The sequence below is a fragment of the Mobula birostris genome, unplaced genomic scaffold (genome assembly GCF_030028105.1).
Source record: "Mobula birostris isolate sMobBir1 unplaced genomic scaffold, sMobBir1.hap1 scaffold_885, whole genome shotgun sequence".
Taxonomy (NCBI): Eukaryota; Metazoa; Chordata; class Chondrichthyes; order Myliobatiformes; family Myliobatidae; genus Mobula; species Mobula birostris.
This window is the reverse complement of record NW_027278602.1, coordinates 99,561-124,797: the sequence shown is the minus strand read 5'-3', so window position 1 is coordinate 124,797 and position 25,237 is coordinate 99,561. Positions and strand designations below refer to the sequence as shown.

The 25,237-nt window shown below is 47.4% G+C and overlaps 1 protein-coding gene across 2 annotated transcripts in view; it reads right to left on the bottom strand.

Annotated features, from left to right (window-relative positions):
* Positions 1-8,196: 8,196 nt before the first annotated feature.
* LOC140193802 (uncharacterized) overlaps positions 8,197-25,237 on the bottom strand; it is an 86,320-nt gene continuing 69,279 nt past the window's right edge. Inside the window, exons 1-2 of one of the 2 annotated variants that reach the window (XM_072250972.1) lie at positions 16,687-16,733; positions 8,197-10,684 (exon numbers count right to left, since the gene is read on the bottom strand). In XM_072250972.1, the coding sequence (XP_072107073.1) occupies positions 8,905-10,125 (1,221 nt within the window). In that variant the 5' untranslated portion in view covers positions 10,126-10,684; positions 16,687-16,733 and the 3' untranslated portion in view covers positions 8,197-8,904. Of the gene's footprint in view, positions 10,685-16,686; positions 16,734-25,237 lie in introns of those variants that run through there. The other variant, XM_072250973.1, reaches the window with a different exon arrangement.

The following is a 25,237-nucleotide window of genomic DNA, read 5'->3' as shown; positions in this document are numbered from 1 at the left end:
CAGTCTCCTCAGGAAATAGAGACGGCTCTGACCCTTCTTGTAGACAGCCTCAGTGTTCTTTGACCAGTCCAGTTTATTGTCAATTCGTATTCCCAGGTATTTGAAATCCTCCACCATGTTCACACTGACCCCCTGGATGGAAACAGGGGTCACCGGTACCTTAGCTCTCCTCAGGTCTACCACCAGCTCCTTAGTCTTTTTCACATTAAGCTGCAGATAATTCTGCTCACACCATGTGACAAAGTTTCCTACTGTAGCTCGGTACTCAACCTTATCTCCCTTGCTGATGCATCCAACTATGGCAGAGTCATCCGAAAACTTCTGAAGATGACAAGACTCTGTGCAGTAGTTGAAGTCCAAGGTGTAAATGGTGAAGAGAAAGGGAGACAAGACAGTCCCCTGTGGAGCCCTAGTACTGCTGATCACTCTGTCGGACTCACAGTGTTGCAAGCACACGTACTGTGGTCTGCCAGTCAGGTAATCAAGAATCCATGATACCAGGGAAGCATCCACCTGCATCGCTGTCAGCTTCTTCCCCAACAGAGCAGGGCAGATGGTGTTGAACGCACTGGAGAAGTCAAAAAACATGACCCTCACAGTGCTCGCTGGCTTGTCCAGGTGGGCATAGACATGGATCAGCAGGTAGACGATGGCATCCTCAACTCCTAGTCGGGGCTGGTAGGCGAACTGGAGGGGATCTAAGTGTGGCCTGACCATAGGCCAGAAGAGCTCCAGAACATGTCTCTCCAGGGTCTTCATGATGTGGGAGGTCAATGCCACCGGTCTGTAGTCATTGAGGCCGCTGGGGCATGGCATCTTTGGCACAGGAACGAGGAAGGACGTCTTCGACAGTACAGAACCCTCTGGAGCCTCAGGCTCATGTTGAATACATGGCAAAGTACTCCACATAGCTGAGGGGTACAGGTTTTGAGCACCCTGGAGCTGACACCATCGGGTCCTGCAGCCTTGCTTGGGTTGAGACGTTTCAGCTGTCTTCTCACCTGTTCAGTCGTGAAGGCCACTGTGGTGGTTTTGTGTGGGGGAGGGGTATGGTCATGAGAGCAGGGTGGGAGACAGTGAGGAGGGGTAGGAGGGGAGAGTGGAATATGTGTTGGTTGGGAGCCGAGAACAGATGGCTCATGTGGGGGATGGGCAGGGGTCACAATGTCAAATGTTAAAGAACAGGTTAAGTTCATTGGCCCTGTCCCCACTGCCTTCAGCTCCTCTGTTGTTAGTTTGCCGGAACCCAGTGATGGTCCTCATCCCCCTCCAGACCTCTCTCATGTTGTTCTGCTGGAGTTTCCACTCAAGCTTCCTCCTGTACATGTCTTTAGCCTCCCTGATCCTGGCTTTCAGGTCCCTCTGTATTGCCCTCAGCTCCTCCCTATTTCCATCTCTAAACGCCCTCTTTTTAGCGTTCAGGATGTCCTTAATGTCCTTTGTTACACATGGTTGTTATTTGAATAACAAAGGACAGTTCTTGTCGGAACATTGCAGTCCACACAGAAGTTGATGAAATCAGTGATGCACTCTGTGAACCCATCAATATCCTCTCCATGTGGCTCACAGAGTGCCTGCCAGTCTGTCACCTCAAAACGACCCTGGAGCGCCTCATAAGCCTCCACCGACCATTTCCTCACTGTCCACGAGGTTGCAGGTTTACTCTTCACTTGGTGTCTGAGCTGCTCGCCTCCGGGTATCCTCCGTCAACAAGCTTCTTCCTCAGTCACCATCTGTGAGATTATAAAAAACAATTAAAACGATCTATCAGACAGCTCCTGTACCCCTCCACCCCTGTTAAAACTCTCTGCTCAGCCCCTTCCCTATTCCCTTTCCCTTTCAGACTCCCGATGTGCCAGCAGATCCGAATTCACCGTGTGGACATTTCTACCCCACAGGAGGCTGTACAAACCCGTGTCCTTCTCTGATGCACAGCTCAGTCACCCCAATCCCTGTCTGCACTCGCAGCCCATGACGGTGACAGCTGTCCTAGACTCTGTAACTCACAATCTTGTAACACATAATCTTGTTCACAGCAAGTTTAGACAGTCATTAATATGAAGAGAGAATTGTTGTTTCCTGAAAGGACAGGCGAGCGAAGCTGTCTGATCCAATTCACCAGATGGTCCGGTGTTTACAAGTTAATGTGTCCCGGGACCCACTCATAACCCTGACCCACACAGACAGACAGACAGACAGACAGACTGTCCCTTCGCCCCAAACCCCCTGCAGAACCACAAGGAATTGATCCACGGCCCGGGCTCGGTCGCAAAGTGAAAACCGGGGCTGAGGAGAGCCCGGAGACAAACACCCCGCTGCCCACTCCACCAACAACACGGCACAGCCGGACACATCTCACAACACCGGATCCGCTCCCGATGAAACCCGAATTTAATTTTGTTGTTCCGGATCGGACCCAACAAAAGGTGTTTTAAAATTGAAGCGCTCCCCCTCACGTGACGTCACACAGCACCTCCTCCCACGCGCCTGACGTCACCCATGGTCTCCCCGTATCTGCATCTGCTGTCACGAGCACGGTGCCTTACGTCACACACGCGCTGCTGTGCTCGAGCTTTTTCGGTTTAACGGCTACTGAGCTCGAGCTACGCCCCACCCCCCGAACAGTCAACAGAGGAATTGGATGATTGCAGAGCTGCGCTATTCCCATTGGTGCGAAGCGATGTCAATCACTGGTTACAACCAATAGTGGAGGCGGACCAGCCGAGAGGGCGTTACCCCTGTCCCCTGCTGCAGTTATGGCTTCAAAGCAGAGCAAATCCCAAAGTAAATGTCCGCTTTCTGATTTATTTCCATTTCCCTCCGAGGGAAGTTGGGGCGTTTGTGAAGCGTCTCCTGCGGCCGGAGTCTGATGTATCGCTGAGAGGTAGGAGGAGACCGCTCGGCCCGTCGGTTTGATGCCGGTTCCCCGGGGAGGGAGAGGATGAAGACGGTGAGAGAGGGGGCGGACAGGATGTTTGTCCCGGTGGGGACAGGAGGGGCTCATCTGTGGAAATGTCTGAGCCCACGGTGGTGGCGATTCACCACATTGGGGGCAAACACCGGCAGACTGTTGCCCTGCGAGCGGGGCCGATGGTCCGGGCAAAGTGACAATTATTTGTGTTTTGTTGAGATTGTACCGGGAATATGGTGTAAAATCCCGCTCCCCACACTAACACGGGTTATACAGACCAAAGAACAAACTGCCGGAGGAACTCAGTGGGTCGGGCAGCATCTGTGGAGGGAAATGGACCGTCAACATTTCGGGCCGAGACCCTCCCTCTGGACTGAGAGTGGACGGGAAATAGTCCGAGAAAAGAGGTGAGGGGTGGGGATGGGGCAAGAGCTGGGGAGTGAGAGGTGGGTCCAGGTGAGGGGGAGGTGGGAAGGTGGAAATAGTGACAGGGGTGGGAGGTGAGTGGTTGGGGCAACACGGGGCTGCAGAAGATGGAAATTAATTCCATAGAGGGTTAACAGAGAGGTTAGAGAGTATTTGTTATAGACAGTGCAATGAAGATTCACCAGACTGAACCCTGGAGTGGTGGGTCATCATATGAAGAAAGATCAAATGTGATAACCCTTTCATTTAGAGAATCGAGGACTGAGAGGTGAACACATTGAAATGCACAACATCATTACCGGTTGAACCAGGGATCCCAGTCTCTGAAAAAGGGGTTGGACAGTCCGGGACTGAGATGAGGGAAAATGTCTTCACTCTGAGAGTGGTAAATGTCTGTAAATCCCCACCCCAGAGGGTGGTGAAGATTCGGTGATCATCCTCACATAAAACAGAGTTCGGCAGATGTGTGGAGACTGGAGGGATCGAGGAAATGAGGATCGGGCAGAAACACATGGCTGAGATGGGAGAGCAGCCATCATCTTATTGATGGTTAGAGGGGCTGAATGGCCAAATCCTGCTGTTTCTCACTTGATGTTTCAGTGTTGCTGTCCAGTGAGGCTGGGGGACTGTGAATAGAAATGAGTGTTTTTAAACACAGACTGATTTAAATGAAACCTGCACATTTCCTGTTTGGGTCTGAATTGTGTGTTGGATCGGAATGGGAATTGAACCCTTGACTCTGTGACTTGGAGGTGGAGGGAAAGGGAGAGGGAAGATATGGAGGGAAAAGGTAACTACGTATCTGGTGTAAGTGGAATAATGTGGAAAATGCAGCGGATGGGTCGGGCAGCGGGTGAGGGGTGAGGAGCAGAGTCACCGGTTCAGGTGGGAGACCCTCCACCCGTCACCTGATCCCGTTTCCTGTTCACATTTCCCTGCAGATCTGCAGCATCTGTCGGTCACTACTCTACATGTCCGTGTAGCTTCATCTTTCGCCCATTCAGACAAGGCAGTGAGATCCGGATCTGTCACGTCCTCTTGTCGTGGGTGGACAATATGTTTTTTTTCTGCAATATTTTCAGCATATTTCATTCCACTGTTTTTACCTGCTGAAGTGCAGCCAATGTTTCTGTGTGTATGACCAATTTGTGTGAGAGTTTAGCCTTTTCTATTTATCTGAGCTTCTCATAAATGTGTAGTTTAGTTAAGCTTCACTCCAGAATTTCCAAAGCAACAACCCAGTCAGTATTTAGTTCCACACAATTAAAATAGTTTATTATATTTTTTTTATTTTGTACTACTTATATAATTTAACTGTTTAATATGTATATTCTTACCTTAAATCACATTTGATAAAATCTATTGTTATGAATTGGGTTCTATTGCTGCCGCAGAGACAACAAATTTCATGACATATGCCGGAGCTATTAAACCTGATTCTGATTATCGGTATGGGAGACCCACCACCAGTCACCTGATCCCAGTTACCGCAGATTGTAATGCGAGATTGAAGCCTTTTCTATTTATCTGTATTCTGCAGAAATAACAAAAGTTAAGTTTCCTTCTGTAGTTCCAAAGCAGCTCAGTCTGTCTAACATTTCCACACAATTAAAATGGGGAATTTGTTTATTTTTATCACGTACTGAGCTACAGTGAAATTCTTGCCCAACATACCATCCACACAGATCAATACATTACAACAGTACATTGAGCTGATATACATCAAAACAATAACTGTAACAAAGCATTATGGCTGCAGAGAAAGTGCAGTGCAGATAGACGTATGGTGCAGGGTCACGTTGAGTTACGTTGTGAGGTCGAGTCCATTTTTTTGGCTTATAACCGCAGACAGGAGGCCGTCCTTGAGGCTGGTGGTACGCGCTTTAAGGCTTTTGTATCTCTTCCCTGATGGGGGAGTGGGGTTGCAGCAAGAACGTCCAGGTTGTGAGGGTCTTTGAGTACATGGTCTGCTTTTCCAAAGCAGGGTAAGTGCAGGAAGAGTCTATGGAGGGGAGGCTTGTTTCTCTAATGGTCTCTGTTCCCCAAAGTTCTCTGCAGTTCCTTGCAGTCATGGGCAGAGCAGTAGCCATACGAAGGCGTGAAGTATCGACAAGAAGCTCAGAGACCTCGGCCTTCACCCTGCCTTCTGTAGCTGGATCCTGGACTTCCTGTCAGATCGCCGGCAGGTGGTAAGAGTGGGCTCCCTCACCTCTGTCTCTCTGACCCTCAGCACACATACCCCACAGGGTTGTCTCCTTGGCCCCCTCCTTTACTCTTTTTATGCCCATGACTTGTGTCACCACCCACAGCTCCAATCTACTAATTAAATTTGCTGACGACCCTACATTGATTGGCCTAATCTCAAATAACAACCAAGTTCATTAGCCTAACTGGGACCATGTCTGGCTTGTGAAAAATCTCAGGCTATGTCCACACTAGACCGGATAATTTTGAAAACGCCGGTTTGGCGTAAAAACGACAGGTGTCCACACCAGGCAATTTTCAAAATACCTCTGTCCTCATTAGAATGGATATTTGGGTGAATCTCCTCCAACTGGGCATGCGCAAGACACACGGAAAACAAGCAAAGAGGAAACGGTGTACTTGGTGCGCGTTTGTCCAGTTGGACTAGAGAAACTTAAATGGAAATTGCCAAACAAAAGACTTGGTGCGCATTTGTCCAGAAACACTTTCTACAGCCATAGTCTCTTCACCGATGAAAGGGAAGCCAGGACGGAGATAATGAGGAGGAATCGGTGAATCTGTCTTTGATTCTCAGAGAGATTCATGAGTTCCGACAAGATAACAACAAACAGCTGGAAGATATTAAAGGAGAAATAGTAAAAACTCTGTGTACATACATCTATTGAAGTTTCTGGACACATCTTCAGTGATGTTCCTGGAATCATCGGGTGTTTCGGGTCTTTCAACATCATACAATCTCCTCCAGGTGACCCAGCCGGGGCTGATCAGGTCCCAGCTTGTGTCCAGATGGCTAGCTACTTACGAATCCATGGCTCCCCTCTTTTGAGCCACAGCCATCTTGAGGCCCTCTCTGCCGCATCAGTGGTACTGCGGATGGCTCTCCTCTTCCCCTCTCCCTCGATGCCCAAAATGCTGAAGGCTCTAACTAAAGAACGGGCTACGAATCCCCTGCAACCAACCTCCACGATTTTTAAAGAGATTTGAGAGGGGGAGGGGGAGATCCAAAATGATAGGAGAAGACAGGAGGGGGAGGGATGGAGCCAAGAGCTGGACAGGTGATTGGCAAAGGGGATATGAGAGGATCATGGGACAGGATGTCTGGGGAGAAAGACAAGGGGGAGGGGGAGAACCCAGAGGATGGGCAAGGGGTGTAGTCAGAGGGACAGACGGAGAAAAAGGAGAGTGAGAGAACAAATGTGTGTATAAAAATAACAATAAATAACGGATGGGGTACGAGGGGGAGGTGAGGTGAATACCTTCTGAACTCAGTCAGACCTCTCAGTCCTTAACTGAGCCTCAACAGAATGTGGGTTTATAGGTGCTTCAACATACTGATCACAGGCATTTGGAACTGACTCCTTTTCCTTTTTCTTCTTCAGGATGGAAAAATTAAGACATCATATGACCAGCTTTCTTACAATAGTAACAAGTAAGACCAGAATATTTCTCCTTCAACTGCTTCCCTTCATCCTTACTCTTGTTATTAGTTCCAGCATTAATTTCTGGTTTACCCTGGTTATCCCTGCTACTCTTTTGGAAGCTTTTATTCAGGGTAAACTCATGAGTTATGGTTAAAGCAAACTCATCTGTGAATCTAGCAGACTCCTGCAAAGTGGCAGCATCCTTTTCATCTAAATATGTCTTTATGTCATCAGGGACGCACCTTTTGAATTCTTCAATTAAAACCAACTCTTTCAAGCTGTTAAAATCATCATTTACATTTTTATATATGCGCCAGTGGTCAAAACACACAAACTTCTCATAAGCAAATTTCATACAAGTCTGGTTCAGAGATTTCCTCAAATTTCTAAACTTTCCAACTCGTAAGCTTTGAGCACAGCCTGTTTCACTGTGTCATAATCAGCTGCTTCATCAACTGTCAAAGCAGAATAGGCTTGCTGAGCCTTCCCCTTAATTACACTTTGTAAGAGAATAGGCCAACCCTCTTTTGGCCACTTTATACTCTGAGCAAACTTCTGAAAATGCTGAAAGTATTTATCAACCTCTGCCTCATCAAATGGAGGTACCAATTTAACTTCCCGACTGGACTCAAACTTATCACCAGAGTCTAACACTAGACCCCTTTGCTGCAATCTCTCTATCTTTTCCAGCTCAAACAGCCTCTGTCTTTCTGCTTCCTCCCTGTTTTTCTGCCTCTCTAGCCTCAAACTGCCTCTGCCTTTCCACAGCCTCCATCTTTAATTATTCTAACTTGTACGGGAGCTCAAGCTCACTAAGTTTACTTTCCAGAAACACCTCCAACTCTTCCACTTTAAACACACCCTCATATACATAATGTTCAGCTATTGTCCTCTGCATCTGTGCCTTCCTCATTGTTGATTTCACCTTAGCAAGTTCTAACCTTTTAGCAATGCTCAACAACTCAATCCTTCTGGCGTCTTCTAATGCCTCAGAGGTTGGTGCTTCCAGAAATCTATCAACATTCATTGCTGGTGATTTTCCACACACAAATAAATCAAAAGGGATTTCCCCAATGAAATTGATAATTAATCAATCAATATGCCCCCAAATTTGTTCATATCCCAGACGCAGGCCCTAATTTTGTTACGAACCGTAATGCTTTAGAAACGAACCAGCAGCAATAGACTGGAGTCTGGTTTTGATGTGAAAACCACTATCTTTATTAGTGTCTACTTATAAATAATAACTTAAGCAAGATAAACAAAAGTTAACAGTGTTACGTGTATATATGTGTATAAGTATTACTCCCAAACTATTGAACGCAGGGGAAACAAGGCTTAGGGTCTTGAGATGATAAAGTATGAAAGTTCAATTCATCCATGGAATAGGTGATGAGACAGAGATATTTGTAATCCAGGGTAAATGTCCAGAGGAGGGAATCATGTCGAATTCCACAGGTTCCACGGTGGTAAAACAAGAGAACAGTCGCTGTAGATTTTATCCGTCATCGTTCCAAATCCACATATGAATTATCACCGAAAGTGACTTGTCACAAGGGGTATCGTCTTCAAGTGAATTCCCACATCACACGCAGTCAAGGGTTAACACACAACTGGTCTTCACAGGATACCCCAAATCCAATCCACTCCTATAGTTCAAAAGAGGTGATAACCACACATTCGATGTATGCTGAATCGATAATTAACCCACCCTTGTGGGCATAGGAAAGTTCTAAACAGTGACCCTTGGCCACTAGTTCCTTTGTTTCGATCCTTCCAGTTTACCTCCTTCGTCTCTGTCTGACTCTGAGTGTCCGTGTCCTCGGTTAAATCTAAACAAGCTGCAAGCAATGTAAACAAGCCGTAAGTCAGACTGATTCACCTTCTTAATCTCTCTCTCTCTTTTAAAATGAATGTCCATAGCAAACAAAACCAAGGGATTCATAACAACGGCCACTCCCCAGTGTGAACTGACTGGTGTGCCAGTGGTTTGGAAGATTGAGTGAATCCTTTACCGCATTCTGAGCAGGTGAACGGCTTCTCCCCAGTGTGAACTCCCTGGTGTCTCTTTAGGTGGGATGCATGAGTGAATCCCTTCCCACATTCTGAGCAGGTGAACGGCTTCTCCCCAGTGTGAACTCGCTGGTGACTCTGTCGGGTGGATGAATCAGTGAATCTCTTCCCACAGACTGAGCAGGTGAACGGCTTCTCCCCTGTGTGAACTCGCTGATGATTCTGCAGGTTGGATGACTGAGTGAATCTCTTCCCACAGACTGAGCAGGTGAACGGCTTCTCCCCAGTGTGGACTCGCTGGTGACTCTGCAGGTTGGATGACTGAGTGAATCCCTTCCCACAGAATGAGCAGGTGAACGGCTTCTCCCCAGTGTGGACTCGCTGGTGACTCTGCAGGTTGGATGACTGAGTGAATCCCTTCCCACAGAATGAGCAGGTGAACGGCTTCTCCCCAGTGTGGACTCGCTGGTGTCTCAGTAGGGTGGATGACAAAGTGAATCCCTTTCCACAGTCCGAGCAGGTGAACGGCTGCTCCCCAGTGTGAATTCGCTGGTGAGCCATTAGGTCAGATGACTGAGTGAATCTCTTCCCACAGACTGAGCAGGTGAACGGCTTCTCCCCAGTGTGAACTCGCTGGTGACTCTGCAGGTTGGATGAGTGAGTGAATCCCTTCCCACAGACTGAGCAGGTGAATGGCTTCTCCCCAGTGTGAACTCGCTGGTGACTCTGTAGGTTGGATGACTGAGTGAATCCCTTCCCACAGAATGAGCAGGTGAATGGCTTCTCCCCAGTGTGAACTCGCTGGTGACTCTGTAGGGCAGATGAATCAGTGAAACTCATCCCACAGACTGAGCAGGTGAACGGCTTCTCCCCAGTGTGAACTCGATGGTGTCTCTGCAGGGTGGAAGAGTGAGTGAATTTCTTCTCACAGACTGAGCAGGTGAACGGCTTCTCGCCAGTGTGAACTCGATGGTGTATCTGTAGGTTGGATGAATCAGTGAATCTCTTCCCACAGACTGAGCAGGTGAACGGCTTCTCCCCAGTGTGAACTCGATGGTGTTTCTGTAGGGTGGATGACAATCTGAATCTCTTCCCAAAGTCCGAGCAGGTGAATGGCCGCTCCCTGGTGTGAACTCGCTGGTGAGCCATTAGGCTAGATGAAAAAGTGAATCCCTTCCCACAGACTGAGCAGGTGAACAGCTTCTCCCCAGTGTGAATATGCTGGTGACTCTGTAGGGTGGATTACAGTGTGAATCCCTTCCCACAGACTGAGCAGGAAAATGGTTTCTCTCCTGCGTGAACTCGCTGGTGTAACATTAGGTCAGATGATCGAGTGAATCCTTTACCAGAAATTGAGCAGATGACCAGCCTCCGATTGGTGTGTCCACAAGTGGGATGACCGACTGAATCTTTTCTCACACACAAAACAGATGAATGGCCTTGCACAGTGTGATCTTGCTGATGACCCTCAACTGAGATGGCCAAGTGAATCCATTTCCACTGTCTGAGCAGGTGAATGGCCTCTCCCCGTGTAAAACGACTGGCATGCCAGTTGGTCAAATGACCGAGTCAATCCCTCCCCACAGTCTGAGCAGGAAGGATGGTCGATTGAATCCCTTGCTCCACTTCTTAAATATCTAGACAGAGACAGCAAAACTGGCGCGTCGTGTTTGAGATTCCTGTAGACAAATTCCTTCTTGTGTTTAACCTGTAAAAAAATTTACAAAATCCATCAATGGGTGTAGGACAACATTTCAGATGAGATTACTTGAGTTGCCAAGGTTTGATCTGGTATTACTGTTAGTGAAGTTCAACCCAAGTTGAAGAGAGAAATTATCTTCTAACTGGGCACAGTGCTGGCATCTGGAATGACCATCAATTCCCTGATGCTCTTCCTGTCTCTGTAAGAATGGGGCATTTTGCTGTCTCCAATTTGTGCCTTGGGTCAGTTTGACTCTCTCCATTGGTATTATTCCCTGTTCCTGCTAAGCTGCATGGGTACCTGGCCCCAGAGTAACTAAAACAGTCTCATGCAAACAGTGTTTCTTGACGTGCAGCTGGGATTTTCTTTTATGTGTTATTAACTTAAAGTGCCACAGTTTTAATGCCATATAAAAAATTCCTGCTCAGATGAATGGTTGGTCCACACAGCTGTTAAAAGGATATAGAGCGTATTTTTTCTATTATTTCAGGTTCTTGTAGAAAAGTACAACACAGAAACAGGATCCTTTGGGCCACCTAGCTTGTGCTGAATTATTTAAACTGCCCACTCCCATACCCCTACCATCCAGGTACCTATAGAAGCCTCTTAAATGTTGAAATTGAGCTCACATGCACCACTTGTGCTGGCTGCTCATTCCACACCCAGGTTGCCATCTGTGTGAAGAAGTTTCCCCTCATGTTCCCCTTAACGTTTCACCTTTCACCCTTAACCCATGGTCTCTGGTTGTAGACCCACCCAATCTTAGTGGAGAAAGCCAGCTTGCATTTACCTCTATCACAATCAAATCTCCCCTCAATCTCCTACATTCCAAGGAATGAAGTCTTAACCTGTTCAAACTTTCCTTATAACCCAAGTCCTCCAGACCTGACAACATCCTTGTGAATTTTCTCTGAACTCGCTGAACCTCTTTTACATCTTTCCTGTAGGTAGGTAACCAAAACTGCACACAATATTCCAAATTAGGCCTCACCAATGTCTTCTACATGTCAATATAACATCCATCTACTGTTTTCAGTACTTTGGTTCATGAAGGCCAATGGGCTGAAATCTTTCTTTCCATCTCTATCTTACTGTGATACCTCTTTCAGTGAATTGAGGACTTGTACTCCCATATCCCTTTCTTCTACAACACTCCTCCGTGCCTGACCAGTCACTCTGAAAGATCTCTCTTGGTAGGTCATACCGAAGTGCAACAGCTCACCCTTGTCTGCATTAAATTCCATTTTCCATTTCTCAAACCATTTTCCCAGCTGGTCCAGATCTCACTGCAAGCCATGATACTCTTCCTCACTGTCCACTACACCACCAGTATTGGTGTCAGCCACAAATTTGCTGATCCAGTTAACCACACTATCATCCAGATTACTGATATAGATGACAAACAACAACAGATCCAACACTGATCCCTATTGCACACCACTAGTCACAGGCCTCCGGTCAGAGAGGCAACCATCTGCTACTACACTCTGTCCTCTCCCAAAGACAATGTCTCATTCAATTTACTATCTCATCTTGAATGCTGAATGACTGAACCTTCTTGACCAACCTCCCATATGAGACTCTGTCAAGTGCCTTGCTAAGGTCCATGTAGACAACATCCACTGCCTTGCCTTCATCCACTTTCCTGATAACTTCCTCGAGAGACTCTATAAGATTGGTTAGACATGACCTATCATGTACAAAGCAATGCTGTCTATCCTTAATCAGTCCACATCTATCCAAATACTTATATATCTGGTTCCTGCACATACATTCCAATAACTTTCCCACTACTGATGTCAAGCTCACTAACATACAATTTCTTGGTTTACTTTCAGAGCCTGCCCTGAACAGCGGAACAACATTGGCTGTTCTCCAATCCTCCAGCCCCTCTCCTGCAACTAAGGATGATTTATATGCCTGTGCTTGGGCCCCGACAATTTCTGCACCTGTCTTCCACACGGTCCCAGGGAACAACGTGTCAGGCCCTGGGGATTTATCCATGGTAATTTGCCTTAAGACAGGAAACACCTCCACCTCTGTAATCTGTACAGGGTCCATGAAGTTGATGCTGCTTTGCCTCACTTCTATAGACTGTGTCCACCTCCTGTGTAAATACGGATGCAAAAAAAATCTCCCCCATCTATGTTGTCTCCTCATATGGATTATCATTCTGATTCTTCCAGAGGATTAATATTTTCCCTTGCAACATTTTTGCTCTTAACATGTCTGCAGAATTCCTGAGGAGTCTCCTTCACCTTGTCTGCTGGGGCAACCTCATGCCTTCTTTTATTTCTTTCATAAGTGTTCACTTGAATTTCCTGTACTTCATAGGAAGGAAGAAGGAACGTCGACTCAGACCATGAGAGGTCTGCGTCGGGCATTTTCATGCCTTACGAGTTGCAGGTTGGAAGTCTGTGTGGGGCGCCACTCCTCGCACAGACACTAGAGCAGTGTGTGGTTAAGTGCCTTGCTCAAGGACACAAACACGCTGCCACAGCTGAGGCTCGAAATTCATAAGTATCCCATTTGTTCCTATTTTCCTGTACCTGGTATGCACCTCCTTTTTATTGATCTGAGAGATGAAAGCCAAAGGGGTGATAGAGCTGCATGTCGAGAGGTGGGGGTAGGGGGGGATGTTTAAACTAAAGTTACAGGGGGAATGGGAGCCTGAATAACAGAACAGATAGTGGAGGGGTTGTGGAGACAGATGTTGTTCAGTCCTCAGACAAAGTCAGGAATGAAAAACGTTGAGCATGGCGCAGTGAATATGCTGAGCCCTGTATATTTCATCCAGGACATCACCTGTTTTTCGCTCTACCTTCTGGGAAGAGGTACAGAGCATTAAGGACGAAAACAAAGAGACTCCTTAACAGCTTCTACCCACAAGCAGTGAAATGTATAACACCCACTTCCCTTCTCCTGCCCCCCTCCTAAGACGGCGGCAGCTAAATGCATCACACTTCCAGGAATGGCAGGTGTGCAATAGTCATATATTATTAATTTTGGACTGCACTCCTGAGGTTTTAGAGTTTATTTTATGTATTTATTCTTTGTCATGCTGCAAAACGTTGAGCTGCTAAACTGTGTTTCATTGCTCCACAACAATGACAATAAAGATATTCTATCTTTAATTTGGCATGCTCATGTAAACTCTACACATTCACTATTCCACTTCTGAAGGCCTCCCACTTACCAAGTACACCTTTGATAGAAAACAGCCTTTCCCAATATACACTTGTCAGATCCTTTCTGATGCCATCAAAATTGACCTTTCCCCAATTTAGAATCTCAACCCGTGGTCCAGACCTCTCTTTTACCATATTTAATTTGAATCTCATGGCATTATGATTACCAGATACAAAGTGTTCGCATACACTAATTTTTGTCACTAGCCCTGGATCATTTCCTAATAGCTTATTGCACACTTCTACACTAGGAACTCTACATGTTGATTAAGGACACATTTGACAAACTCTACCCCAGATAGTCCTTTTCCAGTATGGGAGACCCGGTCAATATTTGGAAAGTTAAAATCACTTACTACATCAACACATGTTTCTTGGCATAGTCTGCAATCTCTCTACAAATTTGTTCCTCTAAATCCCTCAGACTGTTGGATGCAACCAAGTCCCAGTAATGTCTACAATATCATGATCCATGTCCTGAGCTCATCTGGATTTCCTACGATGCTTCTTGCATTGTGAAAAACACATCTTTGCACATTCATCACACCATGCTCAACCTTTTGATTGCTGACTTTGTCTGAACAACATCTGTCTGGGTGTAAAGAAAGCAACCTCTCCCTCAATGTCACAAAAACAAAGGAACTGGTTGTGGACTACAGAAGGAATGGAGACATCAATGGATCTGGAGTTGAGAGAGTAAACAGCTTTAAGTTCCTCGGCATGAACATCACCGAGGATCTCATCTGGTCTGTGCACACCAGCTGTGTGGTATGTGGCTGTCTACCTCTTCCACCTCAGAAGCTTGAAGTTTGGGATGGGGTCCCAAATCCTGAGAATTTTCTACAGGCACACAATTGAGAACATTCTGACCGGCTGCATCACTGCCTGGTATGGGAACTGTACTTCCCTCAATCGCAGGAACCTGAAGAGAGTGGTACGGATAGCCCAGCGCATCTGTAGATGCAAAATTTCCACTATTCAGGACATTTACAAAGACAGGTGCGTATAAAGGCCTGAAGGATCATTGGGGATCCGAGTCACCCCAACCACAAACTGTTCCAGCTGTTACCATCCAGGAAACGGTATCACAGCATAAAAGCCAGGCCCAACAGGCTCCTGGACAGCTACTTCCACCAGGCCATCAGACTGATTAATTCATACTGATGCAATTGTATTTCTATGTTATAATGACTGTACTATTTATTATAAATTACTAGAAATTACACATTGCACATTTAGATGGAGAATTAATGTAAAGATCTCTACTCCTCATGTATATTAAGGATATAAGTCATTTCAATTCACCCTCTCCACCATCTGTTCTGACATTCTGGCTCCAATCCCGACTGCAACTTTAATTTAACCACCAACCCCTGCCACACACTAGCACTAGCTAGCAAGCCTTACCACTAGGATATTAGACCTCTGATAGTTTTAATTCCCTAACTAACAAATCCCCTATCAGCCCTTTGACATTCCTCTGCTAAGTAATCACCCCTAACAGTTTCTAAAGTGGTCTACCTGTTGTTGTGTGGGATAGCAACAAGAGTACTCTGCGATGGCTATTTAACCTCATTCCCCTTCCTGACTCTCACCCAGTTTCCTGTGTCCTGCACCTTGGGTGCATCTCAGCTCTCTTCATGTCATATCCATCACCCCCTCCAACTCCCAAATGATCTGGAATTCATCCATTTCCAGCTCCAACTCCCTAACGTGCAGGGTTATAAGCTGCAGCTGGATGCACACCTAGCAGGTGAGATTGTCAAGGACACTTGAAGTCTCCCCACCTTCCCACCAATGTCCCATCTAATTTGTAATGAGCCGTGTGCCAAAAAATCTTGGGCTGTGCAATTTTTACCCAGTGACAACAATATGTGCACACCGAACTTTAAATAGAGGTATTCATTTTAACAGCTAGTAAATCACTGTCAATAAGAACTTTGATATCCTCTGGGTTTGATCAAGTTCATCTGCATTCTCACACAACCTACATAGCAGGCCTGTAGAGGGTTAGGAAGAATTTTCTCACTCCAATTTTTGCACACCATCCATATCTGATTTGCTTGCTAAATAATGCTTTAAAAAGTCAGATTTCCAAATATCACTCCACTTCCTCCCACTTGTAGATTCTCCAGCAACTTTTGCATCAGCACAATACACACAGTTTCTGTATCGTACATATATATTTCCCCTGAACCCTCCCCCCAGGTGACTGACGGTGCTGAGCTTATTGATGGCAATGCCAATGAATATGAAGGGAAAGGCAGAAGTCTGTCCGGCACATTTGTGATGTGAAAGCTACTTGTTGCCCAGGACAAAGGTGTTTGATATAATTATGTACCCAGAGAGAGTGGGTCAAAACGTGTTCTCACGAGTAGAAAAGTCCAGAACAAGAGCAGGTAGAAGAAGCAACGCACACAAAATGCTGGAGGAACTCAGCAGGCCAGGCAGCATCTAAGGAAGAGTACGAATGCTGAATTCCTCCAGCAATTCGTGTGTGTTGCTTGGATTTTCAACATCTGCAGATTTTCTCTCGTTTGTGATAGGAGGTAGAACAAAGGTGATTTAAAAGATTTGTTCCCTTTCTCCGAGTTCCCAATCCTTGCATTTAGACAGCTGGAGCTCAGCTCAGTCTGAGAGATCCATCGGTTCCCATTCCCTCACCAGCCGGAAGCTCCCCGGGGCCCGTGTACGGATCGTGGGGCTGAGAGAGAGGGAAGAGAACAGGACTGTCCCGGGATTCCGGGTCACGGTGTCCGGAGCTCACAGTAATTATCCCGAATTCGGTGTTGAAAACCCCACCAGCAAACTGTCTTTTACCTGGAGCCGATTTTCCGAGGCCTTTAGTGTACTGCGCGCATGCGCGATATTCGGGAATAAACATCAACCCTGACGTCTGCGCATTTGATCGGTGCTTCAGCGAAGGCGACAATTGTAATGCAGAGCTTTCTGGATAATCACGGTGCCATTAAAAGTTCCGGCAAGCTTCGGTTCCATGTCCAGACCTCAGTTTTTTTTTGTGTAGAATACTCAGTAGCTGTTTTAACACAGAAAGCGGATCCCATAAACGATTTGCTCAATATCAACAGGTATTCCGTGTATCTAATGCCAAAGTACAATCCTCTTACAAATGTAAGAGATTCTGCAGTTGCTGGAAATACAGAGACGCACACACACACAATGCTGGAGGAACTCTGCAGTTCAGGCAGCCAATGAGCAGCGGAGTTCATAGGCTAAGCATACTGAAGGAGTTCGGCCTAAACGTTGTGTATTTATTCCTCTCCACATTTGCTGCCTGATCTGTTGATTTCCACCAGTAATTTGCAGAAATTAACCACCTTTTTTTTCATTCAACCAGTTTCCAAATGTTTCTGATCTTTAATTTGTAGCCATATCCTGCTGGTCTGATTTCTCCTCCTCCTCGTAAACTCTAGACCCCATAATTCTCTGGAGCCCTAAAGCCCTGACTCACACTGCCAACTCTTTCTGAATCCGCTCTGTCGAAAATTCATTCGCTGGTCTACTGTCAGGCTTGAGAGGCGCGTTGCAACAACCCAGCTGTCTAAAGCACAGTCCTTTGAAATTAGTGAAAATGACACAAAACGTTGGAAAGAGCGGGGAAGGAGTTTAACCAACTTCGTCCGGAGCCTTGAAGAACGTCAAAACCACGGTGAGCACGTCGTCTTATTCAGCCTGGAGACAATCATGCAGGAGATTCATGCAGGTGTATAGGATGATGAGAGGCATTGGTCGTGTGGATAGACACAGGCTTTTTCCCAGGGCTGAAACGGCTAACACGAGGGGGCATATGTTTAAGCTGCTTGAAAATAGGCACAGAGGAGATGTCAGAGCTAAGTTTTTTCTAAACAAGGAGTGGTGTGTGCGTGGAATGCACTGCCAGCGACGGTGGTAGAGGCGGATACAATAGGGTTTTTTAAGAGACTAGATACATGGGGCTCGGGAAAATAGAGGGCTATGCGGTAGGGTAATTCTAGGCAGTTTCCAGAGTAAGTTACATGGTCGACACAACACTGTGGGCCAAAGGGTCTGTAATGTGCTGTAGATTTCTATGATTCTCTGAAATTCAAGGGAGATCTCTTCTCCCACGGAGTGGTGACTGGTTGCAACCTGTCATCACAGGGAGAGTGAGAGGGGAAAGGCAGGGATAGTTTTTGATATACTGATATGGAACGGAAATATGGGCAGGGATCAAATAGTCTGAGTGGCCTCCCTAGTTTACATTGTGAGTGTGGCAGAGACAGTAAGTACCTGAGACACGGGATTTGATACAGAACTGATTTATCTTTCACAGATGCAGAATATTAAACACTCGTCTAGTTTAAGGCTAACATCGGCAGAACGGACTCCTCCAATGCTCAGTGACTAGGGTTCAGTCCTGGGTGCGATGAGCAGCCGCAAGAACTGCAGAATCTGACAGTAACAGTCCCTCATGAACCTGCAGCTGCCTTCAGTCACCGTGATGGTTAAACATTTAACACAGAGCTGATCTGAACTTCCTCCCTGATGTGAAGTTGCTGGTGTTACAGCAGCTGGGATGATTGAGTAAAACTCTTTGCTCACTCCGGACAGAAATGTGGCCTCTATTTATAGTGAACTCAGTGGAGCATCACAAGGTGGGTTAACTGAATGAGTCTCTTCGCTCACACCGAGCAGGTGAACGGCCGCTTCCCAGTGTGAAGCTATTGGTGTATCTGCAAACACGAAGAAATCTGCAGATGCTGGAATTTCAAGCAACACACGTAAAAGTTGCTGGTGAACGCAGCCGGCCAGGTAACATCTCTGGGAAGAGGTACAGTCGACGTTTCGGGCCGAGACCCTTCATCATGACTAACTGAAAGAAGCGCTAATAAGAGATTTGGAAGTGGGGGGGGGGTGGAGGGGAGATCAGAAATGATAGGAAAAGACAGGAGAGGGAGGGATGGAGCCAAGAGCTGGAGAGGTGATTGGCAAAAGGGATATGAGAGGATCATGGATCTGGATTCAGAGGGACAGAGGGAGAAAAAGCAGAGTGAGAGAAAGAATGTGTGCATAAAAATAAGTAACAGATGGGGTACGAGGGGGAGGTGGGGCCTTAGCGGAAGTTAGACAAGTCGATGTTCATGCCATCAGGTTGGAGGCTACCCAGACGGAATATAAGGTGTTGTTCCTCCAACCTGTGTGTGGCTTCTTCTTGATAGTAGAGGAGACCGTGGATAGACATATCAGAATGGGAATGGGATGTGGAATTAAAATGTGTGGCCACTGGGAGATCTGCTTTCTCTGGGGGCCAGTGGGTAGTTGTTCATTGAAACCGTCTTCCAGTCTGCTTCGGTGGTGCAGGCACGCAGGCTGGTGGTGTTCGTCAGGAACACTACGAAACGGGATGTCACCTTTAAGCGAGAGATGCCTCTGGAACATTTGTTCCCCATGATGGTGATGCATAGCACCCCCGTGAGGCCAGTTGGGAGATTGCTGTTGGGACAAGGGCCTAAGTCGACCGCTGAAAGCTTTTAACTTTGGGGCATCACTTGTCCAGGAAGGTTGGAAGCGGAGGCTGGTGCAGAAGATGATGACGCTGACAGGTGTTTTTTCCACTGACGAGTTTGATGTGGGTTGTTCCAAGAGCATTCACCACACCATACGGGTAACTGAGGATACTCCGTTTAGTGAAAGATCGTGGCGACTGGCTGCTGCAGATGTGGAAGACGTGCGGCAGCATTTGGGCAAGTTGAAGGAGGCTGGGATCATTACAGAGTCCCGAAGCCCTTATGCCTCTCCTATCGTAGTGGCCCAGAAGAAGAATGGGAAGGTTGATATGTGTGTGGACTATAGAACACTGAACAGGCGCAGGGTCCTTGATCAGAACACAGACCCCGGGTCGAAGACGCGCTGGCCTGTCTGAGTGGGGCGAAGTGGGTTTGAGGGCTGGATATTACCAGATCCCGATGAGTGAGGCCGATAAGGAGAATACAGCCTTCATTTGCCCTCTGGGATTTTACCAGTCCGAAAGGATGCCCCAGGGCATATCGAGGGCCCCTGGCACCTTCTAGAGGGTCATGGAGAAGACAGTGGGAGATAGGAACCTGCTCGAAATGTTAGTATATTTGGTTGACTCAGTATTTGGATCCATCTTGGAAGAACAAGAAGCGAGAATACTGAAGGTGCTCAACCGGCTGAAGCAGGAAGGGTTGAAGCTTTCCCTGGACAAGTGCCAGTTCTGTTAGCTATGTTGGACACATTATCTCGCGGAATGGTGTAGCGAAGGACACGGCTAAGATCGTAGCAGTGACCACCTGGCCAAGGCCCCAGACCGTGAGTGCTCTGCGTTCGTGCCTAGGGTTCTATGGGTACTACCAGAGATTCGTGAAGGGCTACGCCCTGGTGAGTCATCCCTTGAACCAGCCTCTGCGTGGCTACCCTCCCCTGGGACAGAGGGGGGTGGGGGAAGGACGGGAGATGGGAGAATATTTGAATCCGTCAGAGCCCTTCGGACAGAGATGGGATGACAAATGTGAAGCGTCTTTTCTGTTACTGAAGGAGATGCTGACTCAGGCGCCGGTGCTGGCTTTTGCAACCCCCCGATTGTTCTACGTGCTACACACTGACGCCAGTCATGAGGGTTAGGGGCCGTTCTATATCAGGATCAGGGCGCTGGCCTGAGGCCTGTGGCATTTGTCAGCCAGTGTTTGTCACCTTTGGAGAGGAACTATCCCACTCAAAAGTTGGAGTTGCTGGCGTTGAAATGGGCGGTGGTGGATAAACTGGATGCCACAGACCGTCGGTGGCTGGCAGCCTTGTCTGTATATGATTTCAGCCTGAAGTACCGCCCCGGGAGCCGGAATGTCGATACGGATGCTCTGTCCCGACGGAGGCATGAGGAACTGAAGAAGTACGCGGAGTAGGAGAGTGTTTCTGCATCCGGGGTGAAGGTGATGGGCCATCTTGCTATCACGGTGCAGGCTGAGGAGAAGGAGAGGCCAGATCGAGCAGTGGACTCATTCGGGGCGTCCAATGACGCCGTGCCCCTAGTTTACAGTGATCTCACTGCTCTGAAGACCACGCAGCTGCCGGAGTTAAACCCTGGGGAAGTGGCCGCTGCTCAGCGAGATGACCCGGGCATTGGCCCTGTCTGGCACGCCGTGGAAGAGGGGGATGTGACACAGGTGGAGAAGACTGAACACGTCTCAGTGTTTCTGTTATTGAGCGAATAACTACGGTTGAGTTTGAAAAACAAAAATTTATAGCGGGTAAGGTCACTCTCGGACCGACCTCGGTGTTGGCAGCTGGTCCTGCCTGAGAAGTATCGGAAGGTTGTCTTGAAGTCCCTCCATGATGGCTCTGGACATGTGGGGGTGGAAAAGACCTAAGGATTGCCCAAGGACCGGTTTTACTGGCCCCGAATGAGGACGGAGGTCGAAGAGTACTGCTAATCCTGCATACGGCAGAATTCGCTGCCTGGGCAGGCTGTCCCTTTGTCCCACTTGCAGATTGCGGGGCCGTTTGACCTGGTGTGCATGGATTTCGTGGCCATAGAACCCGATGCCAGCAACACGACGAATATCTTGGTCACCACGGTCCAAAACACCAGGTATGCTCAAGCTTTTCCTACCAAGGATCAGGGAGCGACTACAGTGGCGAAAATGCAATGAGAGAATATTTTTCGCCGGCGGATACATAGTGGCCAGGGACGGGACTTTGAGAGTAAGCTCATCTATGAGTGACTGGGCATGCTCGGGGTTGAGAAATCGAGGACCACGCCCTATCATCCGCAGGGCGGTCCCCAGCCGGAGATGTTTAATCGGGACCCTGGAGATCAGCAAAAAGAACCGCTGGAGTCGACATATTAGGCAAATGGTTCACCGTCACAACTGTACACGGAATGAAGCTACTGGTTACTGCCCCTATTATCTTATGTTTGGGGGCGAAGCCAGGTTGCCCATTGACCTCTGTTTCGGGACTGATGCGGGTGAGGTATCGCCGACGCCTTACTTGAAGTATGTGTCTGATATGAGGAAAGAGCTGAAATGGGCTTACGAGTTAGCCGGGGAGGCGGCCGCCCGGCAGAATTGGGGAAATAAGAGAAGATATGACACGAAAGTAAAGTTCTCCCAACTCCTACCGGGAGAACGAAGCCTCATAAGGAATCTGGGATTAACTGGAAAGCACAAATTGGCTGATCACTGGGCAGCCACGCCCTATGTGGTGGAGAGTCAGATGCCAAATTTACCGGTTTTCCGGGTGCGGCCCGAGGATAGAAAGGGGCCTGTCAAGATTCTCCATCAGAATCACCTTTTGCCCCTGGGGTAAGACGTACAGATAAAACGGGAGCTTGAAGCGGCGGCTGCACCCAGTATCAGGACTCTGCGTCCCCGCAGGGTGGAGGACGTGCCTACCCCGGGAGAGACGGGCCCAGGTCCAGCCCCTGTGCGGGATACTGACTCGGAGGATGATGACTGGGATGGTTGGTACCTTCTGCCGTTCGCTTATACTCCCGTGATCGAGGAAGAGAGTCCTGGCATTTCCCCACTGTGTTAGACGGGGTAAGGGGGGCTAGTGATAGGCAGTCCGTGGTACCGCAGGGCGCTGAAGGAGAGTATGTAGGGTTTGAACCAGAGATAGAGGGTTCCGAGGCGCAGAGGGGTTTGGGTGACCGCTCGGGGGTGGGTTCGCCTCGTAGTTTCAAAAGGTCCCCTATAGTCTCCGAGGCGGAAGAGTCAGAAGCGGGGATACGTAGGTCTCATAGAAGTCGGAACCCCCCGGAGAAGTTGGCCTATGTTGCACCCGGGGAGCAGGGTGTGATCTCTACTGTTTTGGGAAGTTATTTCCCTGCTTTCTGCACGTGGATTGGGCTGTTTGTTTTGCAGGAAGGCGTGGCGAATTATCTGAATGTCATGACGGCATGACTTACTTCGGTGGGGGGAGAATGTAGGGTTCTCAGTAATACTAGATGGACAGTTAACTGTTAATTGCTTATTACCAAAATGGCTTCTCGTACTGTTAAATGCTGAGCAAGGTGTTCTCTGTACAGCGTGTTTGGAATATACGTAGTGATAATGGAAATTGTCTTCATTTGCTAGCCAATGCAAGTCATGTTATGTTATCTTGTATATGTGTGCTGAGTTGAGGAGCGCGGGTTTTTTCGGGAGGCGAGCCGACAGGACAGACGTGCGGGGAACGGATAGCGGTTCCAGGGCGGCAGATACCGGACCTCGGGGGTTCGGATGGTGGCCGGAGTCTCGGAAAGACGTTGTGGATGGAATCGGAGGCGTGAGCTCCAAAGTATTAAAATATTATGTGCACAGGACTGATATGTTACTAACGGGGCACATTTTCTTCTAGCTGTTGCCACTAACCCATCACCAAAACTTGCTATAACGTATAAATCTTTACTCGCACTTGGCATATTGTTTGATATTTGTGTCGTGGCTGATCACTGGGTGCCTCACACCGTATCCGCACCAAAGCAATTGCACTGTTGGCGGGGTCGACGGCCATTCGCCCCAGGCAACGGGAGCCAGTTGCGGCAAAGGCCATTATACCAGCATGTGTCGTGAAATTTGTTAAAGTAGCAGCCGCACTTCAATGCAATACATAACGAATATAATAAATTATAATAATAGCAACAAAGGCATAAGTACATCAATTACAGTTAAAAATCGTGCAAAAAAGAGAAATAAGATATTAAAAAGTGGGTTGTGCTTACGGGTTGAATGCCCATTTACGAATCGGATGACAGAAGGGAGGAAAATTACCTGAATCACCGAGCGTGTGTTTTTAGGCTTCTGTAGCTCCTGGATGGTGACAGTGGAAAAATGGCTTGTCCTGGGTGCTGGATGTCCTTAATACCGGACGCTGCCTTTCTGGGACACCGCTCCCTGAAGATGTCCTGGGTACTTTGTTAGGCTGGTACCCAAGATGATGTCGACGAGATTTACAACCGCCTGCAGAGACTTTCGGTCCTGTGCAGTAGCACAGCACCACCACCCCACAAGCCCCCACCATCATACCAGACAGCAACGTGGCCTGTCAGAATGCGCGTCACGGTACATCTAAAGAGGATTTTTTTAAACTGCATTTGTACTTGTTCACACATCAAACCTCTTCAAACTCCGAATGAAGTATGGTCTTTTTCTTGTTTTGTTTATAACTGCATGGATATGTTGGAACCAGTTTAGATCCTCAGAGATCTTGACACCTAGGAACATGACAATGCTCACTCTCTCCACTTCTGATCCCTCTGAGGATTGGAAAGTGCTCCTTTGTCTTACCTTTCCAGAAGTCCACAATCAGCTCTTTCGTTTTACTGACGTTGAGTGCAAGGTTGTTGCTACGACGCCACTCTTCCAGTTGGGACATCTCGCTCCTGAACGCCCTCTCGTTTCCATGTCAGGTTCTACCAGAAAATGGTTGTGTCATCAGCAAATTGATAGACGGTATTTGAGCATTAAAGATTTTAGAGCAGTGGGCTAATCACGCAACTCTGAGGCGCACCAGTGTTGATCGTCAGCGAGGAGGAGATTTTATCATCAATCAGCAAATATTGTGGTCTTCCAGTTAGGAATTCGAAGATCCAATTGTAGAGGGAGGTACCGAGGCCCAGGGTCTGCAACTTTTCGATCCGGATTGTGAGAGTGATGGTATTACATGCTGAGATATTGTCGATTAACAGTATCTTTGTTGTTTGTGCTGTCCAGGTAGTCAGAGGCCGCATGAAGAGCCAGTGAAATGGCATCTACCGAAAACCTATTGTGGCGATAGGCAAATTGCAACGGGTCCTTGCTGAGGCAGGGGTTCAGCCTTATTCTTCTGAATTACACAGTACAGTGTTAGAGCCATATAATGCCGCTCATATGACAAGCTTTTCAAAGGCAGAATCATCCTGATTGACCTCCACAATGTCAGCATATCTTTATAAGAAAGGGACGCAAAATTGCTCACAATTCTCCAAGTGAATGTCCCTTACTGTTAGACTGTTGTTAAACTCTGTTCGACAGAGCTCAGTTTGAGCACTATTTACCATTCCCAGGTATAGCGGACACTGACTGCAATACTATGCAATTTTACCGTCGCTTATTATTTGGACTGTGTGAATGTGCACCACTATTGTATAAATTCACAGCAAACCTTGCACTACCATCTTATCAGTGTAAACTTGTAAATCTTGCGAATATTGTCATCTTTGACTTATAATTCCTGGAAATTTTATATTTTGAGGTATTTACTTCTATTCCTTCGTACCTCTCCTCTAATGTTTGTGTATCTGAGCATTTGTAATATGAATGTGACATCTGTAATTTCCTGTGGAATCAATAATACCTATCTTCCATATTTACCACCGTAAAGGTTGCTTTACATTAAGCTATCTAATCAA